General features: G+C 40.5%; 1 protein-coding gene across 2 annotated transcripts in view; it reads left to right on the forward strand.

Annotated features, from left to right (window-relative positions):
* The window catches only part of slc9a7 (solute carrier family 9 member 7), a 30,074-nt gene that overhangs the window by 11,512 nt on the left and 1,929 nt on the right, over positions 1-16,633 (forward strand). Inside the window, exons 9-16 of one of the 2 annotated variants that reach the window (XM_039810974.1) lie at positions 406-494; positions 1,683-1,796; positions 2,070-2,181; positions 2,297-2,450; positions 6,519-6,569; positions 10,661-10,724; positions 11,509-11,591; positions 13,373-13,478. In XM_039810974.1, the coding sequence (XP_039666908.1) occupies positions 406-494; positions 1,683-1,796; positions 2,070-2,181; positions 2,297-2,450; positions 6,519-6,569; positions 10,661-10,724; positions 11,509-11,591; positions 13,373-13,478 (773 nt within the window). The remainder of the gene's footprint in view (positions 1-405; positions 495-1,682; positions 1,797-2,069; positions 2,182-2,296; positions 2,451-6,518; positions 6,570-10,660; positions 10,725-11,508; positions 11,592-13,372; positions 13,479-16,633) is intronic. The other variant, XM_039810975.1, reaches the window with a different exon arrangement.

Consider the following 16,633-nt stretch of genomic DNA (forward strand, 5'->3'; position numbering starts at 1 on the left):
TATATAATTCAATTCCAAGCTGTTTCTCATGCTGAGTAACTTAATTATAAGCAGTTTAAACTAAGTGCTGGTAAACCATCCTTAGAGAACTGAATCTGTCTGTTACGCAAATGACATGTGACAGAGACTTAAGTAGCAGATGTGCAGCAGATGAAATCAACAGATATTATAATACACAGTCACAAAGCAACAAGAGGACTGAGAAGCTTATCTTTGGCTCTGATGTTTCTAAATATGTGAATTGTCAATTGTATATTCAAATGATACAGCCCACGCTGTGCAGTGTACTGTGTTTTAAGTGTGTGTGTGTGTGTGTGTGTGTGTGTGTGTGTGTGTGTGTGTGTGTGTGTGTGTGTGTGTGTGTGTGTGTGTGTGTGTGTGTGTGTGTGTGTGTGTGTGTCACAGGCGTCGTGGCCGTGCTGTTCTGTGGCATCACGCAGGCTCACTACACCTACAACAACCTCTCTGCGGAGTCCACAATACGCACCAAGCAGGTAGCATCTGACCACTTCCTGCACATGCAGCCCCATTTATTTTGGACTATTTTGAATCCCCTGATAGTATGAAAGCTCGGCCCCGGTGCCAGATGGCTCAATGATCAGCCTGCTGTGACCTTAATCGGGGTTGTCCGAGGACATCCCCTCCTGACACGACTGTTTCCCAGAGGGGGTTCAGTCTTAAGGACAGGGTGCAGATTAGCACGTAGACGTGACACATTTTGGAATCCGTGTTCCAAGTATTCCAGCAGGCTCTTGTTACTCTGTTTCAAAGAAAGCTCCACATGCTTATTGCAACAGCAAGGTTAAAGTGCCTTCCCTTAGATTAAAAACAGAAATGGTGACAATTCTTCTTCTTGCATTTCCATTATCATTTGCCCTCCTCCTGTGCCTCCAGCTCAGAGCAACATAGATGCAGTCAACCGTAGATATAAAACAATAGATGCGACATGACGGCATAACTAATGACCGTCCGCCATCTTACCTGGGTTTTGTTTACAGGTGTCACCTATGGGCAGCAACTATATTAGCAGCTGTGTAGCACCTATTGCTTTACCAAAAAGGTCCAAAGAGACCAGGGAGGCTGGCGTCGCTTTCCAAATTATTGTTTATATATAAAAGTATAATTATGAGATCATCATGATTGAACGCATGATTTGTTCTCATGGAGCTATAGTAATCAAAATTCAAGTACAGTTTTCTTAGGCTCATTACTTTGAATAAAAAAACAGTATTAATATACTGGTACAGAAATACACTATAAAGACAACATGAGCCTCTTTCACCATAGGTTCCAATGACAGCAAGTCTAAAACTTGACCCAGGTAAGATGGCTGCCGTATGTTTCCATCCCAAGTCAGAGTGGCATGTCATATCTATTGTTTTATACTATGCAGTCAGTTCTGTTATTGTCATGGCTGCCACTCTGTTAGCCTGGGAGAGAAGAGAAAAAACAACTCCCAAAGCTTTTCTGGATTCTGAGGGACTAGACGAGGTGCTTAGCTCAGAGAACCAGCCAGGGGACTAAGCAGTGCACTGTGGGAAACTTTCTGTTGAATTCCATTGCTGAGCCTGAACATTTTAAGGCTCTTTCTGTGGTTTTTTAAAAGTTTTATTCTTGCTTCTTGTATTCATATATGTTTCTAAACTGAATTCATGATGAATATTATATTTTTTTCCATGCAGCTCTTCGAGGTCCTTCACTTCCTGGCTGAGAACTTCATCTTCTCCTACATGGGGTTGGCTCTGTTCACCTTCCAGAATCACATTTTCAGCCCTATTTTCATCATAGGGGCTTTTGTATCCTTTTGGGGCACAACAAGCGTGCTGTTTTCATTTAGGACTATACCTCTTGTAGAATTCCACACCTGCAGAATTGGGTCATAGTTGATAACTTGGAGACTACTGGGATGTCCCTGTAGGCAGGCCTGAGTTTTGTACTCATTCTAAGACATATTTTCCTGCTTCAATATGAAGTTCACGCTCATGTTTTACTCTAGTGAGGACACCCCGCTCCCTGAATCTTTCCAGCATTTAATTGTTCAGTCAAAGACTTCTTAACCTGCCTGTCAGCTTGCCATATTCATTGGAAGAGCTTTCAACATTTACCCGCTGTCCTTCCTGCTCAACCTCGGCAGAAGGCACAAGATCAAAGGAAACTTCCAGCATATGATGATGTTTGCAGGTATGGGGATTTTTCTCCCCGTCATCATGTAATTGATCAAATAACTGATCGATTAATCGACTTATCGTTGTAGCTCTAATGTGATTGGATGATTTTTTGATGTGATCCTCTGCAGGTCTACGTGGAGCGATGGCGTTCGCTTTGGCCATCCGGGACACGGCCACCTACGCCCGCCAGATGATGTTCACCACCACGCTGCTCATTGTCTTCTTCACTGTCTGGGTGTTTGGCGGTGGGACGACACCTATGCTGTCCTGGCTACACATCAGGTGACGTAACAATTTTGTGCCGTAGAAGAAACGGCACCTACATTTAAAACCGAGCTAGAAACCAAACCAAACTGCAGTAACTGCACTCTGGCTTGGTAAACTAGCTAGCTAACGTTAGCTATTGAATAACAGGGTCAGCCCTCTGTTCCCACAACCCAATGGTCCCACAGCCCTATGTTCCCACATTTCTAAGAATTTGATTTTCACTGCAAATTAGGCCCTATGTTCCCACATTTCTAAGATTTTTCTTAAAATTAGGCCCTAGGGTTAGGGTTACATTCCATCTGTAGTCCATTGCTACTGAATAATAGGTTGGGTGTAATTGGCTACCAAATTGGGAGAAAGGGGGATACAATCTGATACAAATTTATGAAAAAGGAAATGTGGGAACATGGGGCCTAATTTTGACAAAAATCTTAGAAATGTGGGAACATACGGCTGTGGGAACATAGGCATGCTCCCCGACATAACCACCACAGCTAGCCTTAGCTAAAGCTAAACCTAAAACTAAATTTACTCATTAATATTTCCCTAGCTGTGGTCTAAATATAATTTGAAGAAATTATATCACGGTATTCCACATAACAAAATGAGGCAGTGTCTGACTAAATCCAATCATAAGGGAAAAAAATGTTAGAATCTCCTGCTTAAGCTAACGTTGACTAGCTTAACGTTAGCAGAGTAGCAGTAATCAACATCTCAACTTTTGATGGAATAATGCTATTTGTTTTGGGTAGGTTACCTTGAAATCACATATTTGAGTGTATTACATTGTGAATTACTGTATTATGTTAATTTCAGTGTAAAAAATAACCAAAGAAAGACAGACTGAAATAGTGTACATTTACTTAGGCACTATTGGGATTGACCTCCTCTGTGTCCCCTCTTTTGGGGCAATGTGTCTGACTCCAATAAAAGACCTACAGTATATATCCCCACACATTCGTTAAATTGGTATTACATTGATCCTAGGCAAGAGCCAAATAAGACGATAAGATAAAGTAAAATACATTTGTTTAATCAGTCAAGCATCGGAGTTTCAATACACAGATCTGTGGGATCACAAAGCACGCAGAGACTCAGTTTCTCTAGCAACAGACAAAAATCCAGAGTCGGTCCACGTATCTCTAGACTGTCAGACCTCGTGAGCCCCGATCTATTCTTCCCCTTATCTCTTATACTTTCTTTCTTGGGGCCCCTCTTCTTCTTCCTCACCGGGACTACTATCTTCACACAACACCCGCCAGGGTGGGGGCCACTGTATTATGTCTCATCCTCAGTTGTTATTATTACTCAATGTACTTTGCTCGAGGCCACTGTGACCCTAACTATCTTATATTTACCGCTTAAGCTAAACCATCTGTGCGTCAGACTTTCCTTTTGTTTGGGGAACCACCTTCTCTATGACAGCACACAACTCTGTGCAATAAGCATACACCAAAACACACTTGGTCTCTTCATTCTTATTATATTTATCTGCAATTAGTAAGAACATTATTCTACAGTACGGACTGTAAATAATCACAAGAAGGTTTATTTTTATAGACAAACTAGTTAACATAGACAAAACAAGTTGGTAGAGCATATTTTGTCTGTAGATAGTGATTAACATGATTATCCAAAGTGCAGTATCTGGGTTTATCCCATCTGTTACTGAGTTTGCCAGCCACCCTGAAGAAACCGGTCTTCTCACTTCACTGCTTCTGTGGTTGCTGCTCTCTGTCTTTGTAGAATAGTTATATGTTTGTATTACTATGTTCTCCTGAGCTATATATATATATATATATATATATATATATATATATATATATATATATATATATATATATATATAAATAAATAAATAAATAAATAAATAAATAAATTAAATAAAATTAAATAAATAAAAATCCTCTCCAGCTGACCTTATTAAATGAATCCTGTGCTGCCTGGTGGTATTGTCCAGGAGATGGGGCCAGAGTTCTCCACTGCTGCTTACTTTCCATTCCCCATGCTTTTTCATCCAGAGCTTTTAAGTCACAGGGGCTTTGTTGCATCTTTTAAGAAATATTGGCATTTTCTACTATGGGACGAACTATAGGTTCTTTCCTCTCAGATTCAGCACTAACTCTTAGAAACAAGATCATTCCATAGCCAGAGGTGATGCTGAATCTGCAGTCGAAATAGCTGCCACACCACAAGCTTCTTGAGATGTTATCAGGGGTAAGACTGGTGCTTTAGCGCTTTGCTTGCATGGCTTTATCTGTCTGTTTCGAGCCCAGCCTCACTTATTTTTGTCTGACCATGATGCACTTGGAGCTTCCATTTGTCATGATAAAACGGATTATAGGCTGGTGATGTGTGTGACAGTGGCGGCCTGAGCGAACAGCCTCTGTTTAATATGAGTAATGCCTTCTCAGAAAAAACAGGAACCATTGTGTTAGGTAGAGGTTTAGAGCGCTGCCAAAATCTCCCCCATGAACTCATCACCATGGTAACCGGGACATGTGGTGCATGGCAGGCGGGTATCAGCCGTGTTCTGCAATCATGGGATCACCCTCTGTATATGTGCATACATTTTTTTACTCTTTAGGGGGGACACTTTCGAAGCCCAGAGGAGTAGTTGGACATCACATTACATAGGGCATTTAAAAATATGAAACAAAAATCCCCTGTGTTTAATACTGAAGATTAAATTTGCAAGGTGTCAATTACAGTTTTTGTGACACAACGCTCTGGCTGATGAGTCAAAAAGAAGAAGCTGTTCTGCACAGGACTGGTGCGTCTGCTGTGAGAGGAGACACTGCTGGTTTCGGTTGTTGGGTTTTGATGGATGGTTTGTGAGCAGGCAGGTGTGCAGCTTCTCACCGAGCCCTGGCAGTGCAGCCATCGAGAGAGGAAGAGATCCCAATGTAATCAGAGTAATCTGAGTCAGGGAAGAGCTACCAAACTTTCACCTCTAATGCAGAAAGTTTTAGGTGCACTTATAGTATCCATAGTAATGTGTGCTCAGTGTCAGTGGTGTAAGCAGTACTCAGATCTTAGAAATACTTTGTTTCAATTAAAAGTCCTGCATTTGAATTTTACTTTACATAATATACTTAATGTACCAAAAGTAAAGTACTAATTATGCAGAATGGCCCATTTCAGCTTCAGAAAATATGTATATTATATCACTGGATTATAATTATTGATGCAATAATGTGTTCATCACTTTAATGTTGCAACGGGTAAAGTCATTTGAATTACTTTATATACTGTTTACATTTCTCCCCTTATCTTAACCTATAATAATACATCTTAATTTATTTGTTGATTGTATTTGCATTATTAACCTGAATAATAGGTTAGGTGAAAAAAACAAAGGTTAACAAATAGCCTAAATTTTTAGGAGAGAAAAGTGTAATATTTTCCTCTGAAATGTGGAACAGAAGTATAAAGCAGAAAATGGTAATACTCATGTAAAGTACAAGTACCTTAAAATTTGACTTGTGCAGTACTAGTAAATGTACTACCGAGTTTATTTAGATTCTTCATATATAATGACTATTTGTAGAAAAAGGCTTGGTTCCAGTGCCTTTTTTATTTTAGATTTTTTTTATGTGGCCTGAACATCTGCTGAGCCTCTGTGCCAAGTCCGAGGATTAGTGCATGTCCCCAGAACAGAGGATCATATTCGGCGGAGACTGTTGCCAATTACTGTTTACAGTTGCTGTACACTGAGTGGTCACTGTTATCTGCTTACACTCACATGTATGTCTAAAACACTGACTTCAACATAGCTTTTGATCCTCTAAATGGTATAGATAATATACTTCTATCTAATGACTAATGTGTAAAAATATAGAAACTTTGTAATTTTCACACATTAAAACATCTTTGATTCTGAGAAATAACATATAATCCCCATCTGTATCTAATGTTAAGCTCAAATGTGAGAGTTCAGAGATTTGTGTTACACTGTGACCGTTCCAGTTCCTCATGAGTATTTAATATGCAAATTCCTTGCATAGAAGAAGCTAAATAAACCACCTAATACCTTCACTGTAATGTGCTCGATACTGAGTTTATATGTTTTTGATGTTACAGCTTTGCATTGCAGGAAGAGCGACGCCAGCATGGAAAGTGGCAGTACTTCAGGTGCTGTATCTGAATTGTTTTGGCCGTAACTGGTGTTGGGAAAGTGTGTGCTTGCTTCAGATGGGACTCTTTCTTTTCACTGTTCACTTCTGTTTTTTGGTAAAGGGCTCTGGGAAAAGTTCTGACTCTTAAGAACATGACATTTTTTTCAGAGACTACATTGGATGGTTATTGACAGAATAAAATTAAATAAATACGAATATTTTAGGAAAGCAGGTTTGAAATCCACTGACCAGAAACATTACTGCGTCACACACCAGCCCAGCTGTGGTGGAGGTGCTGCCTATTCTCTGGGTGATGTGAAAACCTGAGTTTTCTCTTTGTTGCATTTGTGTGGACATTCCACCAGTATTTCACACAGCAGTGCAAAAAACAAATGACACACAGTGTTCCCAGAAACTGCTTGACAGACCTGTGTGAACTGATCTGAAAAGTGTGTGCAAAAGAGGAAGGTAGAAAAGAAACTGAGAACTGTGCCATGATGGTTCCTCCAGGTTGACTCTGCTCAGGATTGCATGTGCTCCCTAGAGGACAGAAACCCTGTACACAAAACTGCTTGTGAGGAATAGTTGAAAGGGTAAAGGAGAGGAGGGAATGTTTTTAGGATTTGGAGTGTGTGTGTGTGTGTGTGTGTGTGTGTGTGTGTGTGTGTGTGTGTGTGTGTGTGTGTGTGTGTGTGTGTGTGTGTGTGTGACGGGTTTACATAGTTTATCTGAGGAAGTGTATGCTAGGGTGTGTTTGGTTTTTATTCAAGTTTTTTGTTAACAGAGACTGAGAGTCCATTTTATTTCTTGTTTTTTGTTGTTTTGTTCATTTATTGTGGATATTTAAAATGTCTTCCAGTTCCAGTGTTAAATATTCTTTAGAAATAAAAGTTTATTGATCTTTGAAAAGGTGTACCTGCATTATTATGCCATTATCATTATATTAGATGAAAATGGTCTCAGAACGACAATATTATCATTTATCGCAATCATTTATGGGACAATTTATCGTTCAGCAAAATTTGTTATCGTGACAGGCCTAGTTTTAATCAGATCAGTTCCTCACAGATCCTTCTTGACGCAGCGCCAGCAGGCTTTGCACCTCTTTGTTTTTGCATGTTCCTTGGCTTTCATGCAACCTCCACCCCCTGAAGATTGTGTGTGTGTACGTGTGTGTAGTTGTGAGAAGAGAAAGTCCTAAAAGGCAAGTCGGATACCCATACCCTGCTCCTTCTCAAGCTGCTAAGGTGAAAAGCATAAGAACGGGCTGTTCCTCATTCCCTCAGAAGAGATATCGCCTCTGCATGGCTGTCATGGAAAAGACTAAAGATAACCATTCACATGAGTTACACCTACTGTACAGTGTCAGTTGTAGTTTCAGATGTATCACCATGAAAGGCTACACGTCTCTGCCTTGGCCTCTGTCCACAAGGATTAGACTTGACTGCTCCACTCAGAGCTTATGTGAATTAAAAGTGCCCCTTTAAAATCTGCTTGTGTTGAGTTTAATCCTTCTCTGTTGGTAAGAGAAACCAGGGGGGGGATTATGTCCAACTTTGACAACTGAAAATATGTGCTGCAGTAACTTTAAAGGAATTGATAAAGCTAACTGTCAGCAGCTGGTTAGCTTTAGCTTAGCACACAGAAAGGAAACAGCTAGTAAGTGACTGCACCTGGCCAAGGTTCTTGTTTTTTGTTGTTTGCCTTGGGTAAAATGCTAATTTACAAAAAATTTTCAGCCATTAAGTCTAGCAGTTAGCACTTTTTTTTATGATAATTTTTTTATTATTTTTTATATTTTTGAACATACAGAACAAACCAATACAATTGAACAGGAACCAAAACCCCTCACCCACCCCCCACCCTCTGCGGTCTTGAGGAAAACTAAACAAAAATCCCACCTTGCCTAGTCGCTCTCCTCTAGTTCTGGTGATGCTGAGGTCATTAGGACTGATATTTGTGCTGCTGCGCTTTTCCATAGGTCTACAGTTGATGACTTGGCTTTGTTAATCCTTGCGGTAGAGAGCTCAAGCATAACTATGTCCAGAAAATACGCCAACCGTATACAAAGCGTGTGGGGGGGAGCCAGCGCTGAGCTATCATTTTCTTGGTTGCGGTTGATCCATCTAGCCAAATTTTCTTCTGTCTCCCAAGCAGATGTAATTTAGAGTCCTCATTAAGTAACAAAACAATTGGGTCAGTAGGAATTCGACATCCTATCACATCAGATATTATTGATGTTGTTTTATTCCAAAACTCATGCACCTGCTCCCAGACCATGTGCAGGAAAGTGCAATAGGGAGTAGGAATGGCTTTAGAAACATATCTCTTCTGAGGAGTCTAATATGTCCTATGGCATATGTTGAAGTGGATCTGCTGGTGATTTGGGTTCTTGGAACAGTGGGAAATGTTGTCCCAAACTGGCTCCCAATTAATAACGTTCCCCTCCGAGCTCAGCTCTCACTCCCATTTCTTTACTATTGGAAGTTCTCCTACGGATACTTGCATCAGTTTAGCATAAATCCTGGACACTAATCCTCTCACCGGAGAATCAACAAGCCATTTAATGATTGGGGGCATCTCAAGACTGTTCCCCCCATGGTACTTCATAACATTTTAGGGCTGATCTTTAGCGAAGATAAAGGAAGAAGGATTTCCTAGGGATCTGAACGCTAGCTCTCAGGTCTTCAAAACTTAACATACCTTCATCATTGAATAGCTAGTCTAGAGTATAAATACCTCTGTCACTCCACTGGTTACAAACAAAAGGTTTGTTACCAGATATTAAGTGTATGTTGTGCCAAATTGGGGTGCTCAAATGCCACTCATTGGAGTAGCGTATTTGCTCCTTGACCTGTTTAAAGTTGGTCAATGTGTTGGTGATAATAGGGTCATAGGCTAGCAAACACGTTTTTGGACACACACCTGTGAAGGCAAGGTCTTGCAGTCTTAGACTTCCAGTCAGGATGGAGTCCTCAAGATCAGAAATGTACAACAAAATATCGTCTGCAAATAATGATATTGAGCTGCTATTGGATTTAATCTGGACATTACATATTTTTTTTTGCCTTATGGCTTGGGCTAACGGTTCAAGAGAGATTGCAAACAGCATGGGGGAGAGCGGGCATCCCTGTTGCGAGCCCCGCTCGATGGGGAATGGCTGTGAATGCAAGCCATTGGTTGAGACTATGGCCGTGGGATTTGAATATAAAGTACGTACCATGTTAATGAATTTGGCCCCCAAACCAAGCCTCTCCATTATTTGCCACAATAGTTCCACTCTAGGTGGTCAAAAGCCTTTTCCGCGTCCACTGATAAAACTGATGCCGTTGTTGGGAGGTTTTTGGCTTCTTCTATTACATGAAATAATCTGCATATATTGTCTGCAGCATGACGCTTGGGTATAAAACCTGATTGGTCGGGGTGGACTAGCTTCTTGATAAAGCGCTCTAAGTGGAGAGCCAGGACTTTGGAATAAAGCTTAATATCAGTCCTGATGAGGCTGATGGGCCTATAATTTGAACAATCCGTAGGATTTTTGCCCTTCTTTGGCATAATGGAGATCAGCGCAGTGTTGGTTTGTTGGTGGAAAGTACCCCTCTCTGTGGCCAAAGTCAAAGCCTGCAAAATGGTAGATCCTAATATGTCAAAATACTGTAGAAGAATCTCTGATGGAATTCCATACAACCCCGATGTTTTCCCTTTTTTAACTGTTTTTTATGCAGATTTAAGTTCCTCTGTTATAGGTCAACCTAGTTCTTCTGCCTCCTCTAGCAGTTAGCACTTTGATGTGTGGGCTTTTAAAGAATCTTCTGACACGTATCGGAGCCACAAAGATGCAGATGCATTCTGCAGGTGCAGTAGCCACAAAAAGATAGAGGATTATTTCTGTTTCAAAGTGAACAGTCTACAAAATAAGGTCAAAAACAGCAGAGCTCACAAGAAGGGAAATTACAGACATACAATATAAAGGGCTGGAAATAAACACATGTGTAAGTGTGTTTGTAGTAATTTAGTTACTTCAGAGAATTTTGTTTTAGAAGAATAAGAATTGTTTTATATAGTTCTGTTTTTTTTTAAATATATTTTCTTTCTGCTTTGTTCCAGTGTTGGTGTAGACCCGGATCAAGATGCGGGGCCATGTGGAGACAGCTTCCAGGTCTTACAGGGGGTGAGGATCTCATTCAGAACTAATTTATTATTCGCTTTAGGTCAACGCTAGTCTTACTTTGCCAGACCTTCCTCCATAGCGCTGCGGAGGTGCATTCCAAAAAATTTCTTTACACCAATCACAATCTTCATGGGCGCGGCTAGGCACTGAGCAGAGCCACAGTGCCGCTGTAAAATATTCTCAGGAAGGAACTTGTTTTGGTGGAACATGTGTACGTTCAAAAGTAGTTTTAGTCGTGCAACAGAAAACTCCGATTGGACAGATAGTCTAGCTAGCTGTCTGGATTTACCCTGCAGAGATCTGAGGAGCAGTTAACCATAGTCCTCACAAATCCACCGGAGGTTAGAACACCAACACAAAGACAGAGGAAGGGGACGGACATCCAGCCGAAATGAGGGACATCCGGCAGAATTTCCGGAGGCAACGGAACAATCCCGGAAGTGGAACATCGTGGATATAGACTAGGTCAGCGCTGCTCCCGCCGCTGAAGCGGTTTTACTTCTGCAATATTATGTCGACGCGGAGCACAGTCAGCAAGTCCAAAGATATGGAAGTAGTCTGTTTGTCAGATACAAAATGACTCATTGTCTGAGAGCGATTATAAAATGTTTAAATAATTGTGCTTTAAGATGAGAAGCAGAACAAAACTCAACCAAATGAACCAAATTTACTGGATAAGAATTACTGCAATCATTACAGCTTGATTGCAACAAGAATTTAAATCTTTTTCACAGAGCAAATCTTGAATATGAAAACATGTTGATTTTTCTATGTCTTTCTCCAGGATGGCCCCCAGGCTGAAGGACAAAGTAAAACCAAACAGGAGAGTGCTTGGCTCTTCAGACTGTGGTACACCTTTGATCACAAGTATCCTTACTGTGCCCTACTGTACAAAACCAAAGAAAATATGTGTATCATTTGCTTTAAAGGTAATTCATTGTTTGAACTGGTGCATGGGATGATTGTCCAGGGCCTATTTTCCCTTTGTACACTGTACAACCCATCAAAGTCACAATCACAACCGGTGTCTTTATTGGATCATCCTGGATTATGGGATCACAATAATATACATGAATCCATCAAATTTGTTGTCCCTGCTCAGACTGGCTGCAAAAACAGACTCAAGTAAATTTGTTTAGAAGGAGGGAGGATGTGCTCTCCTCCTTCCTTTCGTCTCTCTGGAACAACTGCCTTCCCAGGTGGCTGATTGTGTACCTGCTTTTGAGCCGAGCAGCTGTGTTTTACAGTGGACATTTTCTCCCTCGTGACGTGCTAGACGCAGCTGAGGCAAGCAGAGTGGATTTCTCTCTAGTCCCAGCGCTGCAGAGGCTGAGGTAAACCTACATGACACAGGGACTTTAGTGACTTTATTTCTGGGTGGCCAACTGTGCAGTGGACTGCTGATTTCAACAACTGAGGTAGATTTTTGTTCAAACATACATGTTCTGACAGGGAGCAGACAGCCTCTCTGCCCAAAACAGGCTCCAGTGATTCGACCAGTAGTTGAACAGGGCATTGGGTTTCCCAGAATGCAATACAGCCTGACTAATTACAAACAAGAGCACTCTCTGCTGCACTGCTGCAAAGCATCACAAAATGACTTGGGACTCACAGAATCCCATAAAGATTTAAACTCCAAATATATCCTGCTGGAAGACATTATGCAACTATTTGTATGGTTAGTTACTGCAGGAGGAGAACTTCTTAAGGGAAATGACTGACTGCGCGGTCTGTTTTAATCAAAGTCGACTGCTAGACTAAGCTGGAATTAGCTTCTGTAAACTGTGTTTTATCCGTTATTTTGGTACCACTTTTATATAATGTCTCTATAAGCTGTAACTAATGGATTTAATAATGGTTAATAATTGATTTACTAATGCTTAATAGATCAGTTATAAGCCTTTCAAATAAGAGCAACATTTGGGTTGCTAGGTTGTTTTAGAACAGTTTTTCCCAACCTAATAATAATTACAATACTGCATTTTATTTATATAGTGCTTTTCGCAACACTCAAAGACATTTTACAGAGTTTTTAAAAGAAGACACACATACTATGAAAATTCACACACTAAAATACACGCATTAATAAAACATTAAAAACCTACCTAGCAACCCAAGTTCTTATTAATTGCTTATAACCAGGGCCAAACAGAATCTGCAGATGCAGAATTCTGCAGAATTTTCCACAGATTTTTCGTAGATTATCTGCAGATCTTTATTTTTTATTTTTTTTTATTTGTATTTTATTAGTGTTCAGAATTTCGCATACACCTATTTCAATTTTTCAGATTCTATCTGCAGATCTTAAATGAATAAAAAAAAAATTGAAATAAAACTGAGAATGTTATCTCCACCCCAAGTAGAAAATCGGTCCGCTAAATTCCTCGGATTTTTATTGTGGATCACTGCTGAAAACTGTAAAAATAAAAAGATCTGCAGATTCCGTTTGGGTCTGCTGATAACTGATCTTTAAAGAATACATGATTTATTAACCTTTTAATAAAGCATTAGTTTAAAGCTTGTACATCATTTATCAGGGATGTCATATTAGAAGTGGTACAGCTATGGTATTAACTATTCTCCCACTTGAACCAGCCTTTGCAGTCTTGTTGAGCTCTTTGGGTCATTGTCCCTTAATAACTGCCCAGTTATCTGAAGCCCATTCTGACACACAGCGGCCCGCCTCTCACCTCCACTCTGCCCGCCTACTGTGGGCCGCTGGCGAGCTGTCTGACCAGCCCCCAGGCATATGAGGTGAGTGTCCACATGCACTAAAATAACAGTATGCACACAGCAAATACACAGTGGCACTCCTACATGACCAGTGATCTGTGAAAAATGCAGATTCACATTGTAGAAAATATTTTCACTGCATGTTATCCAGTCAGAGTGTCAAACCCCCACCTCATTCTAAGGCCCATGAAGGGGGGGGGTCGCCTGAAAGAAGCAGACTGGAAGCTGGAAACGTGCAAAAACTGTGGTGTTGATTAACAAAACAATAAAAAAAATACTCAAGCAAAGGGCACAAAACCCTGAGAAATACAACAACTTTAAACTGAGGCAAAATAACATTAAACAAACAAAACGGCAACCTCACAAGCAAGTCACCAAGTCCTTTCTATCTTCCCTTCTCCTGAAGCTCTTTTAACTCCGCCTCACCTAATTGGACCTTACCACTCTATATATGGGCGCCTGCTCTACCAGGTGAGCTACCCAGGTGCCCCTGACTGGCATGTCTGATCACAACATGATTTGAACATAAAGAAAGTGGACAAAAAAGCGTTTCCCAACTCCCCGTCAATCCAAACCCTATGTACTAACCATCCCAAAACGTGATCTTCCAACTCTGGAGTGTGAACTAAATAAAATACAGTGGGATAAAGTTATGGATAAAGATAATGTACATGATTGTTGTGATGAACGTATGAATATAGTGGAAGGGATTTTTGGGAAGTTACTAAAAAAACAAAACAACAACTGGAAATCGTCCTTACCTTGGGTAAATGACTCAATTTGAAAACGTATGAAACAACTGGGGCTCTAGCTCTACGAACTGCGATTAGAAGCTTCTCAATAATGACATGGCTGTATACAAAAGTCTAAGAAATCGTGTTACTAAAGAATTAAGAAATGCAAAAGCTGCAAATTATTTCTCAGTAATCACAGAGGCCAGAGGAAACTGTTCTGCACTGCGGAGGCAAATAAATAGTATAGCAAAACCATTGATCAATTGCAAATGCTCTCTGTGAATACTGAAGGTTCTTCTCTCAGGAAAACAGTAATAGCATCAAAGTATTCTCAGTGCCTGCCAGTAACACACAAAGCACAACGCTTCAGCAAGAGGAAAAAATGGACAGTTGAGAAGCCATTTTGCATTACAAAAGGCCCTTTTTAGTGCCACCTCAATGATGATCACTGTTCTGAAAGACACTACGCTCTGATATTTTAAACACAGAAACACCCACTGACCGCGCGGTCACACTCTGGCCAATTCCCCTTTTCATTTTTGTGAAATACTTTGACTTGGAGGCTTTTGGCTACTATACTCTCCTTTCACAGTAACCCAAAAAGCCTTGCACTGTCGGGTTCTAAAATCTAAATTGTATTTCTTTACTGCAAAGTAGACCTACTGTAGATTGTTTGTCATTTAAATGTCGTTCTGTCCTCAGCTCTGGATCCATTTATGTTTTCCTCTCCTTGTTTGTTGCTGTTGGTTAGCATATAATCAGGACCGTCCAGGGCTCTGTGGTGCCAAGTGGGGAGAGGCAGGATTAAATAAAGCTCCTTGCATGGTTTCCTCTTCGGTCATGGATATAATGAAATGGGGAGGGATTTAAATGTTTCACAAACAGGATAACTTTGGTTTCCATTAACCCCAAATTGTATAACATTTAAAATGTGGTTGTAGAATATACTTTTCAGGCTTGAAAGCTTTGAAAAGTAACTAAACCGAACCCTAAATGTAACAATAAATATAACATTGTGTGCTATAAATGAAAGGCCCAAAGGCTTTGAAAAGACTCCCTAAAGGAGGGAGGATAACGCCCGTGCCACAAACTGCTGCTGCTACTGCCAGTCCTATCTTTCTATATTGAGTTTGTCCTGCATATATTTCATAATAAAAGCCAATTGTTAAGAAATTAAGGGATTCTGTCCACATAAACGCTAGAAGGCTAAAGTGTTTTTTTTTTTTTATTTCTGTGACATATTCTGCATATACACATATGATTGTCAAAAGATCATTTTCACGGTCTCTTTTAGCTGTGCATCGCGCGTCACACAGAAAAAAATAGAGACCTTGAATCTGTAGATGTACTGCAGCCGACCTATAGACAAGTCCCGCTGCTCATGTGGGCTGTGTGGCTGCTCCAAGCTGTTAACATGTTGTAATGTAGAGTATTGATAGCTGCACAATGGTGTATGTGGGATCAACTCAAAATAAACTACAGTGCCCACATTCATTGTAATACAATCACATGTTATACATTAGCATTTGATATTCATTTATAATGAATCTAAATATGTTTATTTTTACTTCTGCAGTTAATATTTGTGTCACAATTTAAAAAAGAAAAAAAAAAGGTGCCATACCCTTTTTAACTACATGAGGACTCCCCCTCCCCATTTCCTCTTCTGGATAATTGTTGGAGAGAACGGATTATGTAATTTCTTTCTTTCTTTTTTTCCCCCCGGTCCTTTCATTTGATTCATCCCTGTTGACCCGACGTTGAATCATCCTGTTCCCCCCCCTGGGACATGGGCAGACTATTGATTGTCAGCCAGTCAATTAGAGCTGGGAGAACCTCATGCTACAATTTTAGAGCTATTCAGTACTTACCCAGCATGCAATTTGTGCTTTTAAATTGGGTGTCTCATTTTTCTAACAATTCAAGTCCATTTCACAGCTGGCAGCACATATACTAGTTCACTGTAGGGTTGGTGTGCCTGTTCTAGTGCAGCCTGTGGTTTCCTATGGTTTTTGGTTTTGTTTCAGCTTCACTTAACCCTTGTATGGTGTTCAGGTCTGTGGGACCTGTGTTTTATTTATTATCACACGGTACACCCCCCCAACACACACACACACTATTACTATTACTACATGTAAGGTGTTCGGGTCTACTGGACCCGAGTGTAATAATTGTGTAATAATTGTAGGTGCTATGAAATGTAACTGTGTCCTCCTCCTAACTGGGCCTGCTGTGTGTGTGTGTGTGTGTGTGTGTGTGTGTGTGTGTGTGTGTGTGTGTGTGTGTGTGTGTGTGTGTGTGTGTGTGTGTGTGTGTGTGTGTGTGTGTGTGTGTGTGTGTGTGTGCGTGTCTGTATGTGTGTGCGAGTGTAGGTGTCCGTGTGTGGGAATGTTGTCTTTCTGCACCTGCTATTCCCACACAAAGTTACAAACTTATTACATT

Source organism: Perca fluviatilis, chromosome 9, assembly GCF_010015445.1.
Source record: "Perca fluviatilis chromosome 9, GENO_Pfluv_1.0, whole genome shotgun sequence".
Classification (NCBI taxonomy): domain Eukaryota; kingdom Metazoa; phylum Chordata; class Actinopteri; order Perciformes; family Percidae; genus Perca; species Perca fluviatilis.